General features: G+C 30.6%; 2 protein-coding genes across 7 annotated transcripts in view; one reads left to right on the forward strand and one right to left on the reverse strand.

The window, feature by feature from the left end:
* Positions 1-18,346, forward strand: part of LOC113401570 (microtubule-associated protein Jupiter) — a 107,581-nt gene extending 89,235 nt beyond the window's left edge. For 3 of the 6 annotated variants that reach the window (XM_064217994.1, XM_064217991.1, XM_064217993.1), the window contains 4 exons: positions 13,557-13,710; positions 13,954-14,116; positions 15,199-15,291; positions 16,915-18,346. In XM_064217994.1, coding sequence (XP_064074064.1) covers positions 13,557-13,710; positions 13,954-14,116; positions 15,199-15,291; positions 16,915-17,048 — 544 coding nt within the window. In that variant the 3' untranslated portion in view covers positions 17,049-18,346. The remainder of the gene's footprint in view (positions 1-13,556; positions 13,711-13,953; positions 14,117-15,198; positions 15,292-16,914) is intronic. The other 3 variants (XM_064217995.1, XM_026641540.2, XM_064217992.1) reach the window with 2 other exon arrangements.
* A 2,698-nt stretch (positions 18,347-21,044) lies between these two features.
* LOC113401571 (D-aminoacyl-tRNA deacylase 1) lies at positions 21,045-22,547 on the reverse strand. The gene is made up of 5 exons (XM_026641541.2): positions 22,404-22,547; positions 22,227-22,317; positions 21,741-21,867; positions 21,344-21,452; positions 21,045-21,243 (listed from the first exon to the last, which is right to left on the reverse strand). The coding sequence occupies exons 1-5, from the start codon at positions 22,444-22,446 to the stop codon at positions 21,095-21,097; spliced, it is 519 nt and encodes a 172-aa protein (XP_026497326.1). The 5' UTR covers positions 22,447-22,547; the 3' UTR covers positions 21,045-21,094.
* Between the last annotated feature and the right edge of the window lie 213 nt (positions 22,548-22,760).

Here is a 22,760-nt window from a genome sequence, read left to right on the forward strand (position 1 = left end):
ATATATTATACCATAATTGCTGTTAAGATCTAAATCCTTCTATTGTAGGCCTTCTATGAATAACTTATTGTAGTCAAACGGATATGTGGGTGTTTTTGTGTCGTTTATTTAACTATATCTGGAAATTAACCTATACACATACACAATATCCTACAATAACTATAAATAGTATTTATGTTATGTACGTGCCATTTTACGGCGTTATCCGAAATAGAAAAATAACTTAAAAATCTGTGTTTCGTACAACCTACATGGCCTACTATTTTAATTCCATATATATATATTTATTTATTTATTTATTTATTTATTATATCTCACTTGCAAAAGATAACGCTTGTTTATCTTCGTATTATGTATAGCTCAAAACGGTCTAGGTATGAGTTTGTGGTTTGCCTCACTCCCTGAGCTCTGGTACGTAGGTATCTCTCGCATAATATCATCAATTTACGAGGCGGTATACGAATCTTAACAAATAAAATTAAAAAGGCGTTGCAAAAAATCTAATATATCAAGTAAAATTTCTTTACATTGAAACCACAATTACACGCGAACAAACTTAAAAGTTAACTGCAGCAGTTGAGTCTAACAACAAATGCGGAATGTGAAAATCTCTTTACTCTAATTACCTACATTGCAAATTATTAGGAGCACGATCATGTCGTCCGGCACACTACCTTCGCTAATTTAATTTACTTTGCACTGATCGCGGAAGGGCTTCATATGTTACACTCATTTCCCTATATATTAGTATGCTAGTGGAGACAAATGCAAGCATATGTATATATTTGATCTGGCTTTGAATTTTAAATCGATTAACTTCATCTGAAATGTATACAGTCTTGATTCACAGGAAGTGTTTATTTATACAAACTTTAATATTCAATTTATTTGGATAAGCAAAGTAAAGTAATAGTCTTTACATGTATTATGTATCGAGCTTATTTCACCATCCTGCTGCACATACGGCAGATTTTCATCACATAGATGTAGGAAGTAGGACACAATATGTAGGTTACTACTATTCGATCTTTTCCTTTACCGCCAAGCATGAGATTAATTATAAACGTATTTTGAGCACATTACAATCAGTGGTTTTCGTCCGAGCTTGAACCCGCAGTCTTAAGCTAAGATGCGTTTATGCCAGTCACATCTCAATGCTACAGTGATTTTGTAAATAATACGCACAAATTATATTTTTCTAAGAGATGTTTTCGTAAGTACTTGTTTTCGTTTATGCAATGACCGGTGTATATTTATGTTACGACTTTAAAATTACTTTTTCTATCTGTATTCAACGATTGCAACTATGTGTACTCGTAATGCTGGTTGTATTTAATCCTTCAATTTGTAGATAATTTAGCCACTTGTCGACTAGCCATTCCCACGTACGGCCGCAACATTCTAATCACTAAAGCCAAAGGTGCCTAGGTACTAACCATCGTTACGTAAAGTAGGGTAACCACGTCTTTTTTGATGCGACTTACTATTTCAGAAGTAATTTGTTTATCCATGCATATGAAAATATGTTTTATGACAAATATTCAATGCTGTTCTTTAGAATAAGTCAACGAATAGTGTTTTCGCTTTTTTTATAAAATGATTTTGAATATAGAATGGATAAGATATAGATTTTACTTTAATAAAATTATACCATTCTATTTTAAATTAAAATGATGACTAATATAATATTCAAATTTGTCTTATAATTTTAATTTAATGGTCGAAAAACTTTTAAGGACGATATTTTTTTTAAACTTTAAGCTATATTTTGAACTAAGCAGTTTTTCAATATCATGAAAAAACGTATTTGCATTCGGGGTGGTCAGCTATATGCAAATAGTATAATTATGTATCTTTTACATTAAAATAGGCAACGGTTTAAGCATCAAATTCCAAACTTTATTAGTTATACAAGTTTGTGTAAAACTGACATTTACCGACTGTTTCTATGAAGTACAATATTATAATATTAATTAATATTATATTTCAATACCAGATTTATCCAAAATGATCTCACTTCTTGGTAACTCTAGCGAAGGGACGTGTAACTGCAAGAATTATTGCTGGTAGTATTGAATTACCTCGCTATGCCTTGCATTGATTGTAGAAGTTCTCACACATAGCTAATCTTCACTGGAGATAATAATGTTTCTATTAAATTGAGACGTATTAAATAAATATAATTTTAATACATTAAATTTTCTGGAAAATGACGGCCTTTTTACTTTTAACAGCAAAAACACGAAATGGATTTTTATGCAATGTATGTAGTTATTATAAGTATATCAAATTATCTTTAAAAACAATATAGTTCTCGTCTAATTAACACAACACTGTTTGCCTCGATCTGCCTAGTATACGTGCGAATCCATTTTCTATTTGTGTATAAGTTACATATTTATAGTCGGTATATCTGACCGGCTTACTCGTATTCGGCTGAATCTTCTTCTAAATTGCCGAATTATATGAATAGGTATATAGAGATATAATTGATTTTTCAATATGACAACACCTTTTAGCTAATAAGTAGCTAACCCGATGCGGATGTAAATGAGATATTTAGTCTTCGCCTTTCTATTTAGTTATAATTTTGACAGGCGGCGAGTGCGCGTTCGTTTCTTATTTTGTAAGCCTCCATATGACAAGCGAGCAAGCAATTAAATTAATAGTCTGTTAACGGAACAACTATATCAATTAGCGTCGTTATCGATACGACGGATGAAATAGAAATTGAATCGCTTTGTAATCGAAAGGTATCCAAATGTTTTTTTCGGAATATACAAATATTTGGATAATATATATTTTTTTTATGATATCGGTAGGCGGACGATAAAATGGGCCACCTGATGGTAAGTGGTCACCACCGCCCATACACAACGGCGTTGTAAGAAGTATTAACCATTCCTTACATCACCAATGCGACACCAATCTTGGGAACCAAGTTGTTACGTCCCTTGTGCCTGTAGTTACACTGGCTCACTCACCCTTCAAACCGGAACACAACAATACTGAGTATTGCTGTTTGGCGGTAGAATATCTGATGAGTGGGTGGTACCTACCCAGACGGGCTTGCACAAATCACTACCACCAAGTAAATATTAATAAATATGTATATATTTTGGTAATTAAATTGTATATTGACAGAAGTAGCGGAAATAATTAAGGTGAATTTGAAAGTAATGACTTTTCCAAAGTGTTTGATACGATTATTCTTTTTTTTTATTAATTAAATAATAACACACATGTTATGCTAATAAGATATATTTAATTAAATATCTGTTGCACGCTTTCGGAACGGTTTAGTTCGTTCATTATATAAATGCGTTTACCTTTTGTATTTATTAATGGCACTTAGAAGCTCTTTGACTACATCGTCCATTATTTACTAAGTATATTGTCCGTTGTCAGTTTGTCCGTAAAATACGATGAGTCAACAGCCTACGCGATCGTTTACTGAACTTATTGCCGAATGTTCTTAGTTTACTTTAATTGCTTATGCCGATAGTTTGTATTTTATTTTGCGGACAAATAAAATGCGATTTATGATTATTAATATATTTAATATACTACATTTCTACGACTATTAAAAATATATCACTATCTATTACTAATATATTAAAATAATTTAATTTCTAAGTGAAATCAGTAATCATTTCTCATAAATACCTACAACACAATTTAAGTCACAAGCTACGTGTAGTAGTAGTTTACTAAAACTGCTGACAACCTCAGTCTGGCTGGTCCTGGCCGATCGTCAGTTCAACTTTATTGATTCAAGCATACAACTAATAATAACTCAATTAAAAGTTCTCGTGTAAAAATGTATTCCATACATTTTGTTCATTGATTTATGATAAATCCGTAACTGAAAAGCGTCAATTAGACGAGTTCGTGTACGCCTATGCTCTTATAAATTTTACTATCTGTGCCGTGCGCGGAATCACGATCTTATCTACAATTCAACAATAATTCGCGGATAGATATCGATTTCTCGCTTGATCGATACGAGATTTTATCGATTCTGACGCAGACTTGTTTATTCAGAGTTTGTGGTACTACATATTTTATTTGTACGATATGCTTCAATCGCCTAGATCGCTATACAATGCTTATTTTATATGAGGCTTCGGATTTATTGAACGTGATTAATATTCAGTGTACATTAAATATGGATATTTTTTAACGTTACGCAGTAGGGGAAGGTCGTAGACGCTTACCAGACGGGCGCTGAGGGCAACGACCGCATTTCGTGCCTAAAGTAGAACTACAAATGACTAATGGCTGATAGAGAAATTGTTATTCCTTGTCAAGTTGTCCAAATCGATGTACTTGTAGCCTAGATCGTGTATGTTGAATACTTTATAAGTTAAATTTATGGCCAAAGTTTGTTAATGCTCAGATACGAACATAAGTGTACTTCTTTGTGTTTATCCATAAAAAAAACGTACTATGTTTTAAAATGGAACTGGAAAAAACTATTATTCATTGATTTCCTTAATAAACTTTTTGTAATGCCAAAATTAAAAAATAATGCGTAAAACAAACATAATAACATGACATTTTCGAATCAAAACCCTCACAAAATATGGACGTTATTCATAAGCACGTTTTTATCTCACGTTTTAAAGATCTTTACTTCGTGACCTCGTTAGTCGGAGAAAATCCTAATGCATTTTAAAAGTCCGAGTTTAAACGTTTTTTTAAGACACGTTTTTTATACAGACAAGTACGTAAAGAAAACTACCCGCGCAGTACATAGTGCTTGTACATTTACGACTTTGTTAGTAGGCGTATTTTTCTTTAATACATAATTCCTTTAGACGTGAATGTTGGTTCTAATTCGAGTTACTAAATGACGTTAATTAGTTTGTAATCTAGGGTTACCACTCACTTATATAAAGCTAACTACGTTTTGTTAATTTTATAAAAGAAACTGTTTTGAATGTATATGCAATAAAGTGTTGTACGTCATTTATTTATATCTAAGTAATACCAGCCGGATCATACTTTGCAATAAATAGTTAAAAAGCTAGGTAAGGTTATATTAGACAACCCTATAGAAAGTGGAAAGAATGTGTACACGAACAAGGAAAGCCTTGTTAATATTATAATGGTATGCCCCAACTCGGTTACTTATAAGGTGGCTTACAAAATTCCTCGTAGATTTTATTACCTATACTCGTATACATATTTCATGTATTTGATGTTTTATTTTCTCTTTAAGTAATGGTTAAGAGGTCAACATATATCAAACTGGTATTAATTCGTGGCTTCGCTCGCGTTTTAGAGGTTGTAAGCTTTCAGTAAAACCCATTCAGTAGTTTTTTTGAGTAACAAACATCCAAAATTTCGCTTTTATAATATTAGTAAGGATTGGCTCTGCATAATTTTTTTAACAACATTTAAGAAATTCAGAAATATCCGTCGCAACCTATAGTGGTTTTTGTATTGTAAAAAAAATATTAAAGCTTTTAATTGCAGCTTTTTTCACTATTTCATTCATTTAGTACAAATAGGTTTTAAATGTTTTATACACTGAGTGTTAGAACACGAAAGAAAAAATACCTTTCATGACTGGGAAATAATAACATAACCTTGATGTTTATTAATTACTCTAGGCCGGTCGTTTATAGAATCATTTTGTAAATTAAGTTTGTTACCTTGGTTAAAATTAAATGCTTAGAAATTTTACGATGGTTGCGGGTTCTAAAACAGGCAAGCACCGCAGAATTTTCATGTGTTAATTTTTTTGCTAATAATTTATCTCGTACTTGGCGGTGTAGATATGATATGAGGAAACTGCATGTGTCTAATTTCACTGAAATTTCGTCGAATGAACCCGCATTAGAGTGTGGTGGAATAAGTTTCAAACGTTCCCGTCAAAAGCTAGAGGAAGTGGCACATAACGTCTATTTTTATTATACCATATTTTTATTGATATCACTTGGTCTCGTCAATAGCTGTCTATAGCTATAAATCGTTTGATTAAAAAAAAGGTTAAAAAAGGTACTGAACTGTTTTATCTTTACCTATTTAAATATATATATTATTGTATCTACTTGCATTGTATAGAATAGAAAAACATTAATAAAAGTAAATTTATCACAGTAAATAGAAAAAAGTGATGATGAAATGCGCTGCAATCAACGATTGTATATCTGTAGTCACGGAACGACAACTTAATGATACACTAAAAAGCAACGTCGAGAAATTTTCGGATCATACTAATTACATACATATGTATGTATGCAGTATTTAAAGCCTGCTACACACTGACCGTCATTATAAATAGTAATATTTTATAGTTCAAATATCGAATTAAATATTTAATTTGCATTCATATTAAGTAAGACATTCTTTACGATTCGACTATTAAATTTTTTTTAACTTTTTGTCATCACTGATTATGTAAAAAAGTTTGAATTATGAGTCGTCTTTTTGTAAGATTTAATTAAGTGTTAAGGTAAATTAAATCCACCCGGTTAAATTACATTCAGAAGTTATTATATACATAATCTTTGCATCTTTGCTATTGCTAAGTATTATATTGCATGAAAATTAAGGAAGACTAAATCCCCTTTTTATTGTCTATATAATCATACATAGATTATTCAATATTTCTGATGTAAATATATATATTTTTTTATATAAGAAATATTATTTCTGTGTGTGTAAAAATAGTCCGTGCATGACAATAAGCGACTACGATTCAACGTTGTACGCGTAATTTCATCCAATTTGTTTTTTGTCTTATCTGACTAGCGCCGTCGTTGTTGGATCCGCACACAGCCGTGGAGAGATTGTTCAATTATAAAATGACTATTACCTATCATTTCCGTGTCGATTTCTAATTTTCCAACTAAATAAAGGTGTAACCATATACAATACTTTGGGCACTTTCTTTGATCATAAATTTGATGAGTAATAAACGTGCTATCATAAAATGTATAGTGTAATAGTAATGACTTCTGTAGCTTGATCGTTTCATCTTAGTAATTTTCATAATTATTTTATAAAAATAAATAATTATGTATATACCTATTTCGTTTTGTTATTTCGTAAATGTTTTATTTTTTGTGATAAAGTTTGGAAACCACATAACCGTCTCATATTTACGATGAATTTAATATGTATTAAATACCGTACAGTAACATTATCCAGTACAATTTTACATATATAGCTGTAATGTGAATTTGTATCTACATAAAATAAAATATATCATAAATCTTATTAAATAAAGTTTTATATAGCTCAAAAATGTTGTTTTAAATCTGGCTGGAAATTTTTGAAATTACCGCGTTCAACCATACAAAGTTTGCCTGCCTTTTATTTTTTCTTTTTAATTCAATGGTATTGTAATAAAATATCCTTTGCAATCGATATTGCAAATTCACTAGTTACAACTCACGTTCTCCTAGTATTTCTCCGTTTAATAATTATTCTTAAAGCGTTAATAATACCGGATAAATTTATCTGTAGAATAACAGAGACACATTAAAAAGAAGACCTTTAGGATCAATTTATCGATGCCTAATTGAATAGATCCGAGTAAGCACATTACATGACCGCGTTTCGCTCGTCGAATCGCCGATGTAAATTGACTTGTTTATTATTTACGATTCACGTTCCTACAAACTTTGTTGTACGGTCAGCAAAATTATCCGAGACTTATTTAATTTCAGTTTATTTATTTTTTCTTGAATAAATGTATACAATTAATATACGATAAAATGTATTTATTCTCTTTAGGCATCTCATATATTTTCATTCATCACCGAGATGAATAAAGTGCTAAATTAAATAAAAAAGAAATGTTTTAACAGTCTGCTATTTTTCTTTGTTCTCTAGACGTCTGGTGCTAACGCCTCTGAAAGGCGAGGCTTACTCTTGTTCTCATAATATAGCAGTTTGTCATAAAAGTTTCTATATTCATATAAATTACGCTAATGAGCTTTTTATTTTTTTTATTTCTTAGTACTCACCAATAAAGATGAAATAAAATCACAGAAAATATATTATATATGTATGTATTGCACAATATAAACTTAACTTATTTATAAGTTATTAAATGTGGCTTTTAAATACGTATTAGATTAAATGTATATAATATTTGATTCAATGTATTATTGTTTTGCTAACCCTAACCTTTTTGTGTACTACGTAATTGGATTATTGTAATGAAATACATTTGCATAACAAAACAAACGTGTAAAGAAATTTCTTGTTAGAATAGATTATCTTGTAACACTTAATTCTAAATTGTAAATATTGTAATAAATGTCATGTTTTCATAAAATAATTGCTATGAAAACATGACATGATCTTTTTAGTATTATATTTGTTTTAAGTGTTTTAAATCGTGAAACTTCGTGAAAGTTTGTAATCTTTGCTCTCTTTATCTTAATGTATCGCCTTTCGTTCGAAAACTAAAAGCAATTTCTCCTGTCGTTCCACATATGATAAAGTTACGCGGTCTCTCATTACCATGGATATCATTACTGCGCTGGTAACAGCAGGTTGTAATGGAATTTTATGAAAATTAAGCCCTTATTACTAATATTATAAGGCGTTAGGAATTCTGGTCGTATTTTACCGTACAGTTCACTAATTATATATTGCAACTTTATTAATAATTTTATGTTATAAGTATAATTGTAAAGTATGTGGTATAAAATTTAATAATAAAAATATTAAAAAAGTTTAAAATTTTGTAAAAATATCAAAATATATGTTTTTTAAAAATACATAATATACCTTTTTTATGAGAGTGGTAAAATTAATGGTTATTATTGCTTCTGGAATCTTCTAATAAGATCTTCATGACCCTCCCAGCCCTCTAGAAATAAAATTGATTACAAAAAGTTGTTCTCGTAATAATAATATACAATATATTAACACGTTATAACCTTAGTCCGCCATTGTACCAAATAAATATGAATAATGTAACAAGCGAAAGACATTACTATTACAACAATATTTTCTCTCTCTCATTTATTTTCGTATTCTCTTCGATCGAATTACGATGAGTAATTATAAAGTGATGTACGGCATTCGAGCTGAAAATTATGCACGCTAATGATAATAAATCCTATATACTATCATATAAATCACTAGAGGATGTTGCGTTAAATGCCCGCCATACATTTGTATTAAATCGCTGAACATGCGACGTTATCTTCGTCGTCATCAGAGAAAAACATTTACGGTCGCCTATTGACGTGATAATTACTCGTTAATTCTATTTTAATGTTGCCTTTATTGATCTAGAAATTGGCGAAATGTCGGTACGAATACCTATGTTGTTTCGATTTGTTAAGTTTTACGGAAACTTTTCTTTCGTTGTTGGAATTAGCGTTGTGCGTTTAATTAAGTCTTAGTTAAATACTTATAGACGCAAAATCGTTGGGAGACGTTGTCATGTATTATATACTAAAAAACTTCTATAAAACGCACTGCTATAACTACCAAAAATGTCTCTCCATTTACTAATATAAATTAAAATATAATCTACAGCTAAGATAATTTTCCGTTAATAACGCAGCAAATGTGTGATTTATTAATGACAATCCAATATTTTCAAACAAAACATGATTGTCTTCCGGCTTTTGTTTTATGTTTTTTTTTTGACAGATGTCTATTTCAGTCATCACCCTCGGCGCTATCTTAATTCATCGCGTGTGGCGCATACACTATTGCGGCTGATATTTGTATTACAAAACCATGATATTTGCTCTCACACGCTTTCTTACTACGAATAATTATAGGACTGGCCCTAGCAATTTTAAAGTGTGCCGTTATTAAGGTTTATGTAGTGTAACGTAATTATATATACAATACATATTTTTTTTATTTCCACCCAGTTTCACTGTTTATGTAATCATGTTTAATATGTTTACAAGTAAATTATAGCAGTACTTTGTTTTAGAGTTAAACATTTAATTTCAGTGATTTTATATGAACAATTTTAAACCAGGGTATTAATATTATTTTTATGCTAGTTATTTGTCTCGGCTTTGCACGAGTAGAATAAGGGTTTACATAAAAGATTTACATTGATGGACAAATGTTTCATTTTAATTTATACAGATAGATTTAAAAATCTTCGAAATTATAAAATATATGTAATCTGAATATATCTGAATAATGTCAAATTTAAAAACAATTTTTAAAATGAAGTCAATCAAGAATTGTATCGTAGTCTTTTAGAGTTACAATCATTGTTACATTTGGTTGATTTTTCAATCGGATGCTATTACATCAATCTTCGAAGCGTGGATATTGCGCGGTTAGTGTGATGACGTATAATTTACGCGATGCACTCTCTGCCACCGCACGCGCAAAATGGTTTTTCATATGATTGGTTCCTACCACAACTTCAGAATTACTTTCTATTAAAGTTATTATATTTTAATTTGTAAAAATTATATAAGATTTATTAAATAAAACTTATAAGTAGCAGCCTATAATGTTGAACTGTTGTGCAAAACCTGAGTTAAGGAAACCAGATACGGAATATCTTAAAAAATATATGTTTATTCTTTTTTTACCAAAAAATACAACTAAAAGTAATAAAATAATATGCAACGTGTAAAAGTACCCTCTGATTTTGTTGTTATTAGTTTTTATTCGTGAGATATAGATATAGATCGGTAACACCCAATCAAGCAAGGTCGACGATACCCACGGCTTATTCCACCACGCTGTTCCAATGCAGATTGGTCGATAAATATCTTCGCCGATCGCACGAGATGAATTATCAAGTTTACATACAAATAAAGCTCATAACAATTTAGCGGTGCTTGTCCGGGTTTGAATCAGCTATCTTCGGCAAACAATCACGTGCTTAGCCACTAGGCTATCGCAGCTTCTATGTAACTTGTATTTATAATTATTCAATACATTAACGTACCTATTGTAGGATCGGGCGATTGTAATTTCCTGAGGCGGCACACCGATGCGTGGGTATAGTGTAAGGCTCGGTAAATGCATTACGTATGTTGTATGCAAGTACACAACCCTCTGCGGCGACGGTGAATTGCCCTTTATTTATTGTACCGAGGCAGGGGGCACTCAATAGCACGCCTACGTAGACAGCAACCATCGTGCCGAGCTTAAATTAAATGTCGGATAATTTCACTCATAAATTGATATTTTATAGGTATCTATTTGTTGATAGTGTCTTAAACATAGTTAATTTTATAGTTCTGATACCGAATACATTGTAATATTAAAATTATTTCAATTTTACGACACCTCAAAAGATTCCTTGAATCTGTTGTTGATCTGTAAATCTATCTATATTAACAAATAGAGGGTTTTTTTTGTAATAAACTATATTTTGTTAAGTAGCTAGACATTAAGTTACGTTATCATTGGTGTGCATATCTGTCATGTAAACAGGTACCAGATAGATACTTAAATGTTTTGAATTTATAAGTGTTGTATATAACTACTCTAGATATGACTTTCTCAAATAAAAATAATATACTAGATTACGTAGTGCGTTTCGGTTTCGGAAGGTTTTGGTTTTTATATCACATTGTTATATTGTTATATAACTAAATGCGCTTTGCAGTTTCACTCTCTCTTAAAAATGAACCTTTTGACATTTGTCAAGCGTGAATTTCATGTTTTTGATAAATTATACGCACTTGTAACTAGTAGTTGGTTTGAACTGTCACAGAAGGCAGTGGTGCATAGCGTCGGACAGGAAGCCGCAGCGCTGCGGTATTGATTCTGCTAGTTGACTTCACAGCGATCCGGTTGCTAGTTGGCTCACTGACTGACTGTTCCTTTGTATATCACTCACCTGACAAGTTGACAACTTCAACTTGAACTGATTCTAAATACAATAATCGTTTGGTTTAGTTATGGTTCGTTAAATTTAATACATACAATAAAGTTAATTTGAAAATATATACTAAGAATAGCAATTAACTATGGACTTGAAATGTATGTATAAACTACGCTGTTAATATGCAAAAGGATTAGTAAGCAATTCATATATATGTTGGTTAGTCGGTTGGTTGCTTGGGCTTTAGGTCACTCAATAGTATTTCAAGTACGATACATATATTTTTTTTTAATATAAATCATAATTTCATGTTCTATTTCGTTTGAAAATTTGACTAATATTATTTAGGCTTTACCTCAAATGAAATTGCTTACAAGTTAAGCCACACATTTGCGGTACTCTGTCTATCTAGCGATCAAGTAGCTCCCATTAAATAGGCGTCTAGATTTATAATCGACTGTTTTCTGTTCGCGGAGAGCTTATTAGTTGCACCCACACCGCATCGATGTTACTTGCTTACTTGTAATGATCTATTCTAGAAAATTGCTTTCGAGACGCTCACCTTTAAATTATCGTCAGTAATAACTTTACACTAAAGATGGGAAGAAAATTCAAATATATTTTTGTATTTAGAAGCTAATAATAAAATTATAGTGACATAAGTGACAATTTAATCTAAAATTTCACATAGAGTTTTTTTTATGTTAGTTTTTATATGTATATTAACTTTGTGTATAACCAATATACTATAGTTATTTCAGTAATTTATTTTCTATACGATTGATAAAACAATACGGATAGATTAAAATATATATGGAATTATTAATGCTTTATATCGATTTTTTACACATACGCAGTTACACACACAAGATTAAAAAAGACAAAAATGTACAAGCGACCATTGAAATAAGCGCAGTTGAAAATATATTATGTTGTGTGGCTTTAAATTTAACAATTAGTGTGTTTACGGAGCACTTCTTGGGAATGAAACGATCGCCTCTTGACTATTGTTTTGTTATATTGAAATTTAGTAAACATTTCCAAAATCTTCACTAGTTCTTTTGGGTTATAGTACTGTATATTTTCTTTTCCAATCCGATGGTAGTTTTTAATTTGGCAATTGATAAGTAAGGGTAATTCTTCTATATTGAATAAATTATTGTGAGTTTGATTAAAACTTTTCGATGACAAGTAAATATTTCAATTCGGGATCATTAATTCGTAAATTAGTTTATGTTATGAATTTGTGGATTATAAAATACGCTATATGACTAATAAAATTGATGCTGAAGGTGTCTATTGTTAATCGATTGGTATTTTTTGTAAATAATGTCAATGAACTGTATCCCCCACGAAAACTTCTATGGGTTTTTAACTGGAACTGACCGATTCATTTGTAATATTTATTGACTATGAAGGTTCCCCCTCCGGAAGTAAGTTCATGCATATGAACCGGTAATGGCTTTGCGTGTCCACTGTCCAGTCAGGTGTGGGGTGACCAATATCGAATTTTTCTATTAATATTCTAGGTATAAAATTTCAGTAATTAGATAGTTTTTAGGGAGGGCTCAAATATCCACTCGATTTTTTTAGGGATCTAATTTACTTAATGCATACTAACTAAGTACTACGTACTACTGCAATACTTACTACATATACGTATACGATACAAAAAATAAAACCATTCTATAAAAGATTAATTTCATAATAAGCAAAACTTATAATATTTAAATGATGTTAGTAATTTATTATTACTTTGCAGAGTTCCAAATGCTCCGAAGAGCTGTATCGGCGAGATCTTCAGCACTGATGGCACAGACGGCGGCAGTCCCGTCAAGAACGGTTCCAGCCGCTCGCGCGTCGTAAGGGACACGCCCACCCGCCCCAGAGACACACACTCGAGGCTTTTTGGACAAGTAATTAAACATTTTTCAGAGTTTTTAGTTTACATGTCATACGCACATTACAACAATTCATAGATTAAATTAAATAAATGTAAATTTAAATTCTGCTTATGCATTACGTAGTGTACAAAAATAATTACAGGTGATATGTTAGTCATCTATCGAAGGTGAATGTTACTTTGATACCTTTAAATAAAAATAAAACTTTTTAGATATTATAATATACAAACGAGAAATATTATTTCTTTCTTTCAGGCAGCCAACAACTCGGGGAACGCGCCAATGATAACTGATACGATTCGGAGCCACATCCAGTTCGGTGATAGCGAAATGAACGGCAGTCCAGCGCATTCGCCTAAGATCAACGGTAGCGCGAACTCCACGCCCAGCCGAGGTGAGACGGACCTCGCCGATCACTGTGAGTCGCTCAAGATGTAGGCACGCCAGCACGTATCGCATCGCTATGCTGGAAATAAACGAATGTGGAATAGAATATAATGCACTATGAATACATGCTAACGTTCATTATATTAGTATTTTTTTCCACTCAAGTGCTTCATTTGAACGTTAAGCTAAAGGCGATTCTTTGATGTCTAGTAGGTTTACATTTGTTCCTTTTAAAGTGTATGTTAAACAATGCTATATATTGCATTCGTAATTCTGTATATTTGTCATGAAAGTCCATATTATACTGGATATTGTGAACGGCACAGCACATCCCGTAGATATAATTGTAGAGCTATTAAATCGTGCCTTGTACATATGTTATGTTATAACAAATAAGAGCACGCATTGTAATTTCAAGAATCCCGTTACCTGTAATACAGAGAAATAAAATGTTTTAAATATTTCTAATCGGTAGATATAATTTCATACTTTTTATGATATCGATGAATTTTAGAATTCCATTCCACTTTCGAAAAGTTCGTACTTCTCACAGAGCATGCACTAGGTTTTGCTTAAAAATATATTGACCTTGTGTCTACTGTACGGTTTTACGGATACATAATGCTCAGTTCACGTTTAATAGCACTTACGCACTATAAAATAATTCAGGGCTTCTGAACATAACCTATGAATAATATAATCCCATAGTATATTAATCGTAACAAAATTTCACGTACCATATTCACAGACACTTTAATTCGTAGGTTTTAATATCAATAAATATAGCTTGTTTCACATTAAAACATTTTTAATTCATCTTTAAACAATAATTTTGCAATTATTTCATAGGTCTGTGATGGATGCAATTGCAACAACTAACTTTTTAATTGATGTATTAAAATTGTTTAATATATAATTCAAAATAAGTAATGAATATGAATTTTGTTACAACGTCCAAAGACCATTAGACGGTCTAGCTATTAAGTAAACGTAGGTTAAAATATGAATATGCAATGCTGTTTGTCTGATCGACTTAATGTGTGAATTTTATAATTGTTAGTAATCTAATATTGTCGTTGGTTCGAATGAAAACCGTTTGTTCTAAATGGTCAGTATCATACACGCCACCGAAGAGGAATCCGGTGACCGGTGACGGAGTGGTCTTGCCGCCTCCGCGTCGCCGACATCCGGCCGCCAGCCAGCGAGGTGCCTCACCAAACAACCCTAATACCTACCCGCTCGAATACCTCGAACCTCAACCCACCCATAGATATTACACTCGAGAATATCCTCCTAATCCAGCTGAATATTATGTTCATTCTACTACAAAACCTTGTCATAATATTCGTCAAACTCCTTATACCTTATTGGGGCTGCAAACTGATGATCCTGAAAGAGTTCATCCCATTATAGATTCGAATTCCCTTTCTCCACGGTTAGTACTCAATAAACATTGGCCCCCATTTCCAGCTCAACACTATTTGGAGCCACAAGAACATTATATTCATCACCATCCTCTACCACCGTACGCCTTTGTCGGTATGACTTCAGCCCTAGGAGAACGTCCTCAACTTGACTATAAATATAATTCGATACCCACTATAGATGGACCAATAGATCCTTTCCTCATTTCTAATTTAGACCCTCCTCCCACTCTTTTCAAATATGAACGTGATGGTCCAATTCCAGATGTCACATTACTTCCAACTAGACCGGGGCCTGGTCCTAGTACTTTAAGTGGGTTTCCTCCAATATTCCATAAACATGTTCCCGGATACCTTTTTAAACTCGACCGGCATGCTGAGGACTTCAATCATAAGACGTACTATGTAGACTATGTTCGCCGAAGAGAAATGGGTGGGTGCTTAATTTCGACATCGAAGGCACTGTTTAATCTGACAAAATATTAATTAATCCTGAAGAAGATATTTTGTCGGTCAATTTGCACAATGCTACCAACGTACAAAATGCTTAACGTTTTAAAAGAACATCGAGACGATTCCTTCAAGTCTTTTAATTAAGCACTCAACTTTATTATTATTTGCTTTTTTGGATCTAAACGATATAGTTTCTGATAATTTTAATGTACTCGTAAATTAGAAATTGTTAGGTACTGGTAGTTTTAATTAGGTATTGTCTTCTAATAATTTAGCCTTGTCGCGTTGTCAATGTAATAGGATTAGTACTTAGTTTTTTAAATTAGTGTAATGCTATCTATAGTGACTGTTTCTTTTTTATTTTTGCACGCATATTTTTTCTTATCTATTGTTGTTTCAGTTTTATTTTCTTTTTTACAGATGATTACTTATCTTTAGTAGGACATTAATCTTAATTTGTATATTCTTTTTTTGTATTTTAGCATAGATTATTTACCTACTTGTCTATTGAAGTGCAATCTATTTTTTATTTGTTTTAACAAATATGTTAAACGTGTCTAATCTGCATGACTTTACATTGTTAATTATAGATAATTAATAATTATTATATTCCAATTTAAATTGATACCTTTTTTGTTAATACTATTTTATTGGAGTAATGTTAGATATTATTTTAACATAAGAGCACCTGAAAATTATAAGATTTATTTATATAGTAAAATTAGTTTAAATGGCTATAACGGCCATGAATTGGATTTTAAAAGTTCATTGTTTTCAAATAATTAATTAACGAATATTAAGCTCATATATTGATTTAAGATTCTCCTAAAAAACAAAATACTCCAAACATTGGTAAAATTTACATGTTGTTTTGCATTTTAAAGCTTTAAATGTGTCCATTATTTTAGGTGCACATTGATTTTTCATATAAAGGTTATGCATAATTTTACAGAAGGCAACCCGATCACTGGCGACGGCTACAAATCTCTAAACGGTCAAATCAACACAGTGACGTCGATAAACGGTAACAGCAGCATTCTTCACAATCGCGTTCCTCCCGGCGGATTTTCTTCAGGACTCTGGTAGACTACTGATACCTGACAGAATCACAGCGGCCAAAACTATATCAACCGCCGCATTCCCAACTGGCCGTTGATAACTTTATCGTGCGATTCTTATTAGAATAATTGTATTGTCCTTAAATTTGAAAAGGTTTAAATTTTTAGCGAGGTTCACCCATTTTTTAGTAATTTTAACAAAAAATAAAATCATCGTACTTGAAATGGACCACGATATTATAACTAATATTCTTTGCCCGATATTGCTCTAATAAGAACCGTATTTTCCATTTAAACTTTAAGATAAGTAGTTTGGTTTGCGGTTCAAAACGACGCATTTATTTCGCTGATATGACATTATTTTACTTTCTTTAATAAACTAAATCATGTAGAGTTTGAGATGTTAAGTAACTTGCACATAAAATCTACGTCCACTAAAATTGAAAGGGTATATGTTGTTCATAAAATCCTTAGCCTGTCCCAGTAACATTTTATTGGAATAATTTAGTATATTAGATTATAGATATTTTTGTAATAGTAACATTTCGGTAGATATAAAAATCATAAATTACTAGTGCGGAGATTTGAATTTTTAGTTATCATTTTTGGGCTCAAATATTTATGCGTTGCCAACATCTCGAGTTCAATAATTCAAATCCCCCGCTAACTTAATTTAAGTACATAAAATTGTAATCTATCACTTGCAAGCGCATGTTACGCAAATATTGAGAATTAGGAGTGAGGATACGTATCAGCAATATACCAAAACGAATAGTGCCTTGATTGGTTATGAAGTGAAAATTCTTAAAGAATCAGAGAACTTGTGTAGGTGTTTGTGTAAAAGAAAAGACAGTGATTATATTATCTATATTTCACAGTATAGAAATAGTAATCATGCGGCACTCGGGCTAATTGATATAATATAAAATTAACTTATGTATTATTCGACACTATTTAAGGATCTTAATCTCGTTTGTTGAATGTCATTATCATAATTTAAAATAGATGGTATATAGAATGCATTTATTTTGTCTGTTTATACATTTTTTTAGTTTATTTTCTACTCGTTTAGATTAAATGTAAATGTCTTTGAATCTTGGTAGATTATCTGTTAACAGATTTAAAGGACCATACTTTGTAGTTTTTGTGTTCGTATATAACGATTATTCTAATTATGAATCAAATGTAACAGACGTTTAGAATTAGCATATCATCTTTGTAAAAATGTTTAATAATTCTAACACTAAGATGCTGACACCTGGCCTAAATTTAACATGTTAATAGATAATAACCACTATTTCAAAATAAAGTTTTTTTAATTATTAATGTTATATTTTTACATTTTCCTTCCCATGCCTTATTCCTGTATATTTTGGTAATCATTATATTATTTTTGATTAAGTAATCGAGCACAATTTTAATTAGACATAAGACATCTCTATCACATGATGCGGTTGTGGATAATACCAAGAAACGACAAAAAATATTTCGTTTTTTTTTTAAATGTTCATTGTTTTTGGTGAAGTTTGGCATGGAATTTTCTACAATCATTCTATTCTTAATACAAATCAAAAATATATGAGATATTGTCCTATTACAAATACATATACACAATCATTTTGGGATTCAAATATATTTTTTTATATGGCAATATTTTTATTTGTTATGCTTGTACAAAGTACTGATATAATTGAAAAAAACTGTAGTATTTTATTTAAATATTTGACAAGTAGGTTTCAAATCTTTACTGATATTATTTGCAGCTACTAATTTTACCAATAGGGCACGGTCTATATCGGGAATGTATGCGACAGGATGGAGAGGAAACTATGAAGATTGATTGGTGTCGAAAATTAACATTGTACTTATTTTAAATAAACATAATACTCAGTAGGAAATTCAATTTTTAATCCTCATTCTTAAACGACAAAGATCAAAAAGAAAACATACATTTGCCTATGTACATATGTATGTTTTTATGAACACATAAAGTGTTTACAACTATTTTATTACATTTAATATATTTACATTTAGATGAACAAAATAACTAAATACAAACATCAAAAAGTAGGTCAAGGGACTCAGGATTGATCACTCGGAAATCTGAAAGAGTATTTGAGAGAAGTCATTTTTTAAACGGAGGTCACTGAGTTGTTTTTAAATAATGTCTTCGTGTATATATAGGAGGATCAACGAACTTTACAGAGCGAATGATGGTGGTAGAATTTTTGACACAATCACTCATAAAAGAGACCTTCATCGGCATTCTACTTTTCTGAAACTGGTATAAATAGATAAATTAATACAAATAAATCGTGGTTCTAATTACTAAAACAATGACACAATATCATAAAATAATAAGGATGTTACCAAAAAATGCGATAATCCTTGTTAGATATAGATTTGTGTAAAACTCCTGACTTTTCTCACCACTCATTGATTTGTGAAAATCTGGTGTCAACCATTTTAAAAAGTGTACTGGATTATAATAAGATCCTCTAGCTGTTTATCCATACAGTTACAGTTTTTGGTACTTTTTCTATTATTATCGTCAGCAAACAGCCTTACACACGGTATTTTTTTTACTCTGAAATTGTGAAGTAAGGAAATCATAATATATTGGAACACATCTTAAGAAAGGTGAAGGAATGGTTAACTAAAAATAAAATGGCAGGTTGTGCTAATTCCCAAAAATTTAGATCATGCCAACTACAAGCTTTTGGACAATTGGTAAGAGTAAAGAGGTAACAGACAGATATACTTTTGCGTTTATATTATTTGTATTGATTAAGTGTAGATAGTTAGAGATTAAGGAGAAGAATCTTTGTATACCAAAAGTTTCCTCCTCAATTGTATAAAATACAGATGGCGCTGCTGGAGCTAGAGGATGAATTTTGAAGAGCGAAATAATAAATAAAACGGGATTAGAGAAAAAAAGTCGGACCCTAAAAAGGGCGCTATTTTCAAATTGGTCTAGTAATGAAATTTATAAATTTCATAAGGGCATAAATGTTAGTTTAAGTTTTTCAAATTAAACTCTAGCTGCTAGTACTAGAGGCATTCTGGCAATTTATGGATTCTTTATTTAATACATATCGGTAGACACTTTTTAGGGCGTCGCTCAATTGGACCTTTCTGATAAATATGCCAAGCGGAAACCTCACATCCCCTATGTACTGTGTATGTGGAAAAATGGCACAGATCAATCAAGCACAACGTCTCAACCAGCACTGATTAATCAGGCGAAATTGAAGAATTACGCGGCTGCTATACATTTTTGTATCAACAATTTTAGAAGAGTTCTAATTCTTCATAATTACATACATAATTACATATATGATGTAAGTGTAACATATTTTTTCGTTAAAAGTTTTAATGGTTTGTTTCACTTCACTTTCAAGACTAAATTAAGTTTTGTTATCATATGTGCGAAAAAAAATAATTAACTGGCGATAATAATGAATCATTCAACATATATAAAATGACCAAATTAAATACTTAAGCGGGCGAATAGAAGTACTTAGTGTATCAATTTAATACGAAATGAGGGATTATTATATTAGTTTGGTATAAGAATAATTTAAATACTGCTCATTCTGAATAATTAGTAAACAGTAGGACGAATTTATATTTTCAAATAAGAACCATAAACATATTGTAGTCACTCAGTCATTCGCATAACATGGAGTTAGTATTGGTGAATTTTTGTGTAGAATAAATAATAATGTAATTGTATTTAATTTATTTGTAGGTAATTTGATAAGTGGAAAATAGTATCAAGAGTCTTACCGTTTCTTCTTAGTAGAGTCTTCATTCCAAAGACAATTCAATTCCGAGCCAAGTTGAATAAAGAATATGTTAGATATATTTTGAGTTACCATTCTCTAAAAAATTCATTACAAAAACCAAATTCTGTTCTGTCAATCCTATTTTGATATCACACCTGGATCAAAAAACACCAAAAAACAAACTTCTACGAAGAATAAAAAAAAAAAAAAAATTGGTTACAATTGAAACAATTACATTGATTGTAATTTTTAATAAATTATATTAAAATACTACTAAAATTATAGATTATCTATCAGCATTATCTTCTACTTCGGCAGATTTTAGTGGTTTTGTTTTCTTAATTCCTTTTTCAATCTGCAATGGCGATTCAATTTCTAATGTGACTGGTCCATCATTTTGTAACGCTACTTGCATATAGGCACCAAAAACACCATCTATAATCAATTTCATTGTATTTTTAATCATTATATTTTTATTTTGAAACAAAAGTATGTTCTATAAATCCTTTGACTATATTTATACTAGTTGAATTACCTTTAACTTTCTCTGGTTTGTAACTGTTTCTTAATAATTGAATAAATTTATCATAAAACTCTTTGGATTCTTGCGAAGGCATGGCATGGTGAAAATCAGGTTTATTGCCCTGAAAATGTCAATAAAATAAATTAGAAATATTTAATAATATAAAAAATATTTGTTTGGTAAAATAAAATCCTATTTTTTAAAAAGAATTAAATCATAGAATTACATTACTTTTAATCATGTTTATAATTTATCAAGATGGTTTATACCAAATCTGTTACCATAAATAATGTTAATGGCAATAAATGATATACCTAAATTGGAATTGTATCATCAGATTTTGAAATATCAAAAATATGTTAATATTAAATGTTTACTATTTACTGTTGTATATAACAATATGAAATACCTTCCATGTGTTATATAAGGTGAATTGACTGACACATAAAATTTCAAAATCTTTGTCAACTATGCTTTTCTTCCATTTTTTCTCATTTTCATCATCAAATAGCTTAATGCTCAATATTTTACGAGCCCTGAAATAAATCATTCAATTTTATTGTAATATAGGTAGTTGTCTTCTTAAAATAAGTAATTTTAAAAAGTGCTTATGATCAAAGAAGTAGCATTTTGTACTACAACTCCAATTACCTTGGAGTAGTAGTGCAAATATCTTCATTAAAAGTCTAACACCTCGCCTTATTGTCTGCACCGGTCACAGAGGGGATGGTTTTTTTTTTGCCCAGTGGACCAACAGGAAAATTCTGCTATCATTCTTGTCACCATTCCACGAGGTTGTATTATACAGTAACTATTTTTAATTCTTATTTGTATGTATTTAAGTACTGAATGTTAATATAACTAGAACAAATAGAACTATGTACATGAAACTTACATATATTCCATATCTTTTGAATTATCATTGTTACAAATACCAATAAGTATGCAAGCTCCTTGACCTATACTACTTACAACTTCTCCATTTACTGTAAAAAATAATATTTGTTACTAGCTTACTATAACATGTTCATTTAAAGTAAAAAGTATTTTCTTATCAGCTTAATTTAATTACCAGAAACATTTGCATTCATAACACGTTGAATTATTGCTTTCATTGTTTTATAATATATTAAATATAATTAAAAAACAATTAAATTATTGAATATTTTTAGAATTGTGAATTCAATACAAAGTTGACACTTGACATTACATTACATTGTCAACTGCTAGCTTGACATTGACTTAACATAAGAATTATTAACATTAAGTTCTTAACATTAAATAAATATGAATTATAAATAGTTAATGTACAAATCCTAAATTATATTTTTTAAATTTATTTAATCGGCCTAGATTACAGTATCTTGAACTTTTATTCCTCGCGTCAAATTTACGACCTGATATCGAATTAGTATGATATATAAAGCCT

The sequence above is a fragment of the Vanessa tameamea genome, chromosome 20, assembly GCF_037043105.1.
Source record: "Vanessa tameamea isolate UH-Manoa-2023 chromosome 20, ilVanTame1 primary haplotype, whole genome shotgun sequence".
Lineage (NCBI taxonomy): Eukaryota > Metazoa > Arthropoda > Insecta > Lepidoptera > Nymphalidae > Vanessa > Vanessa tameamea.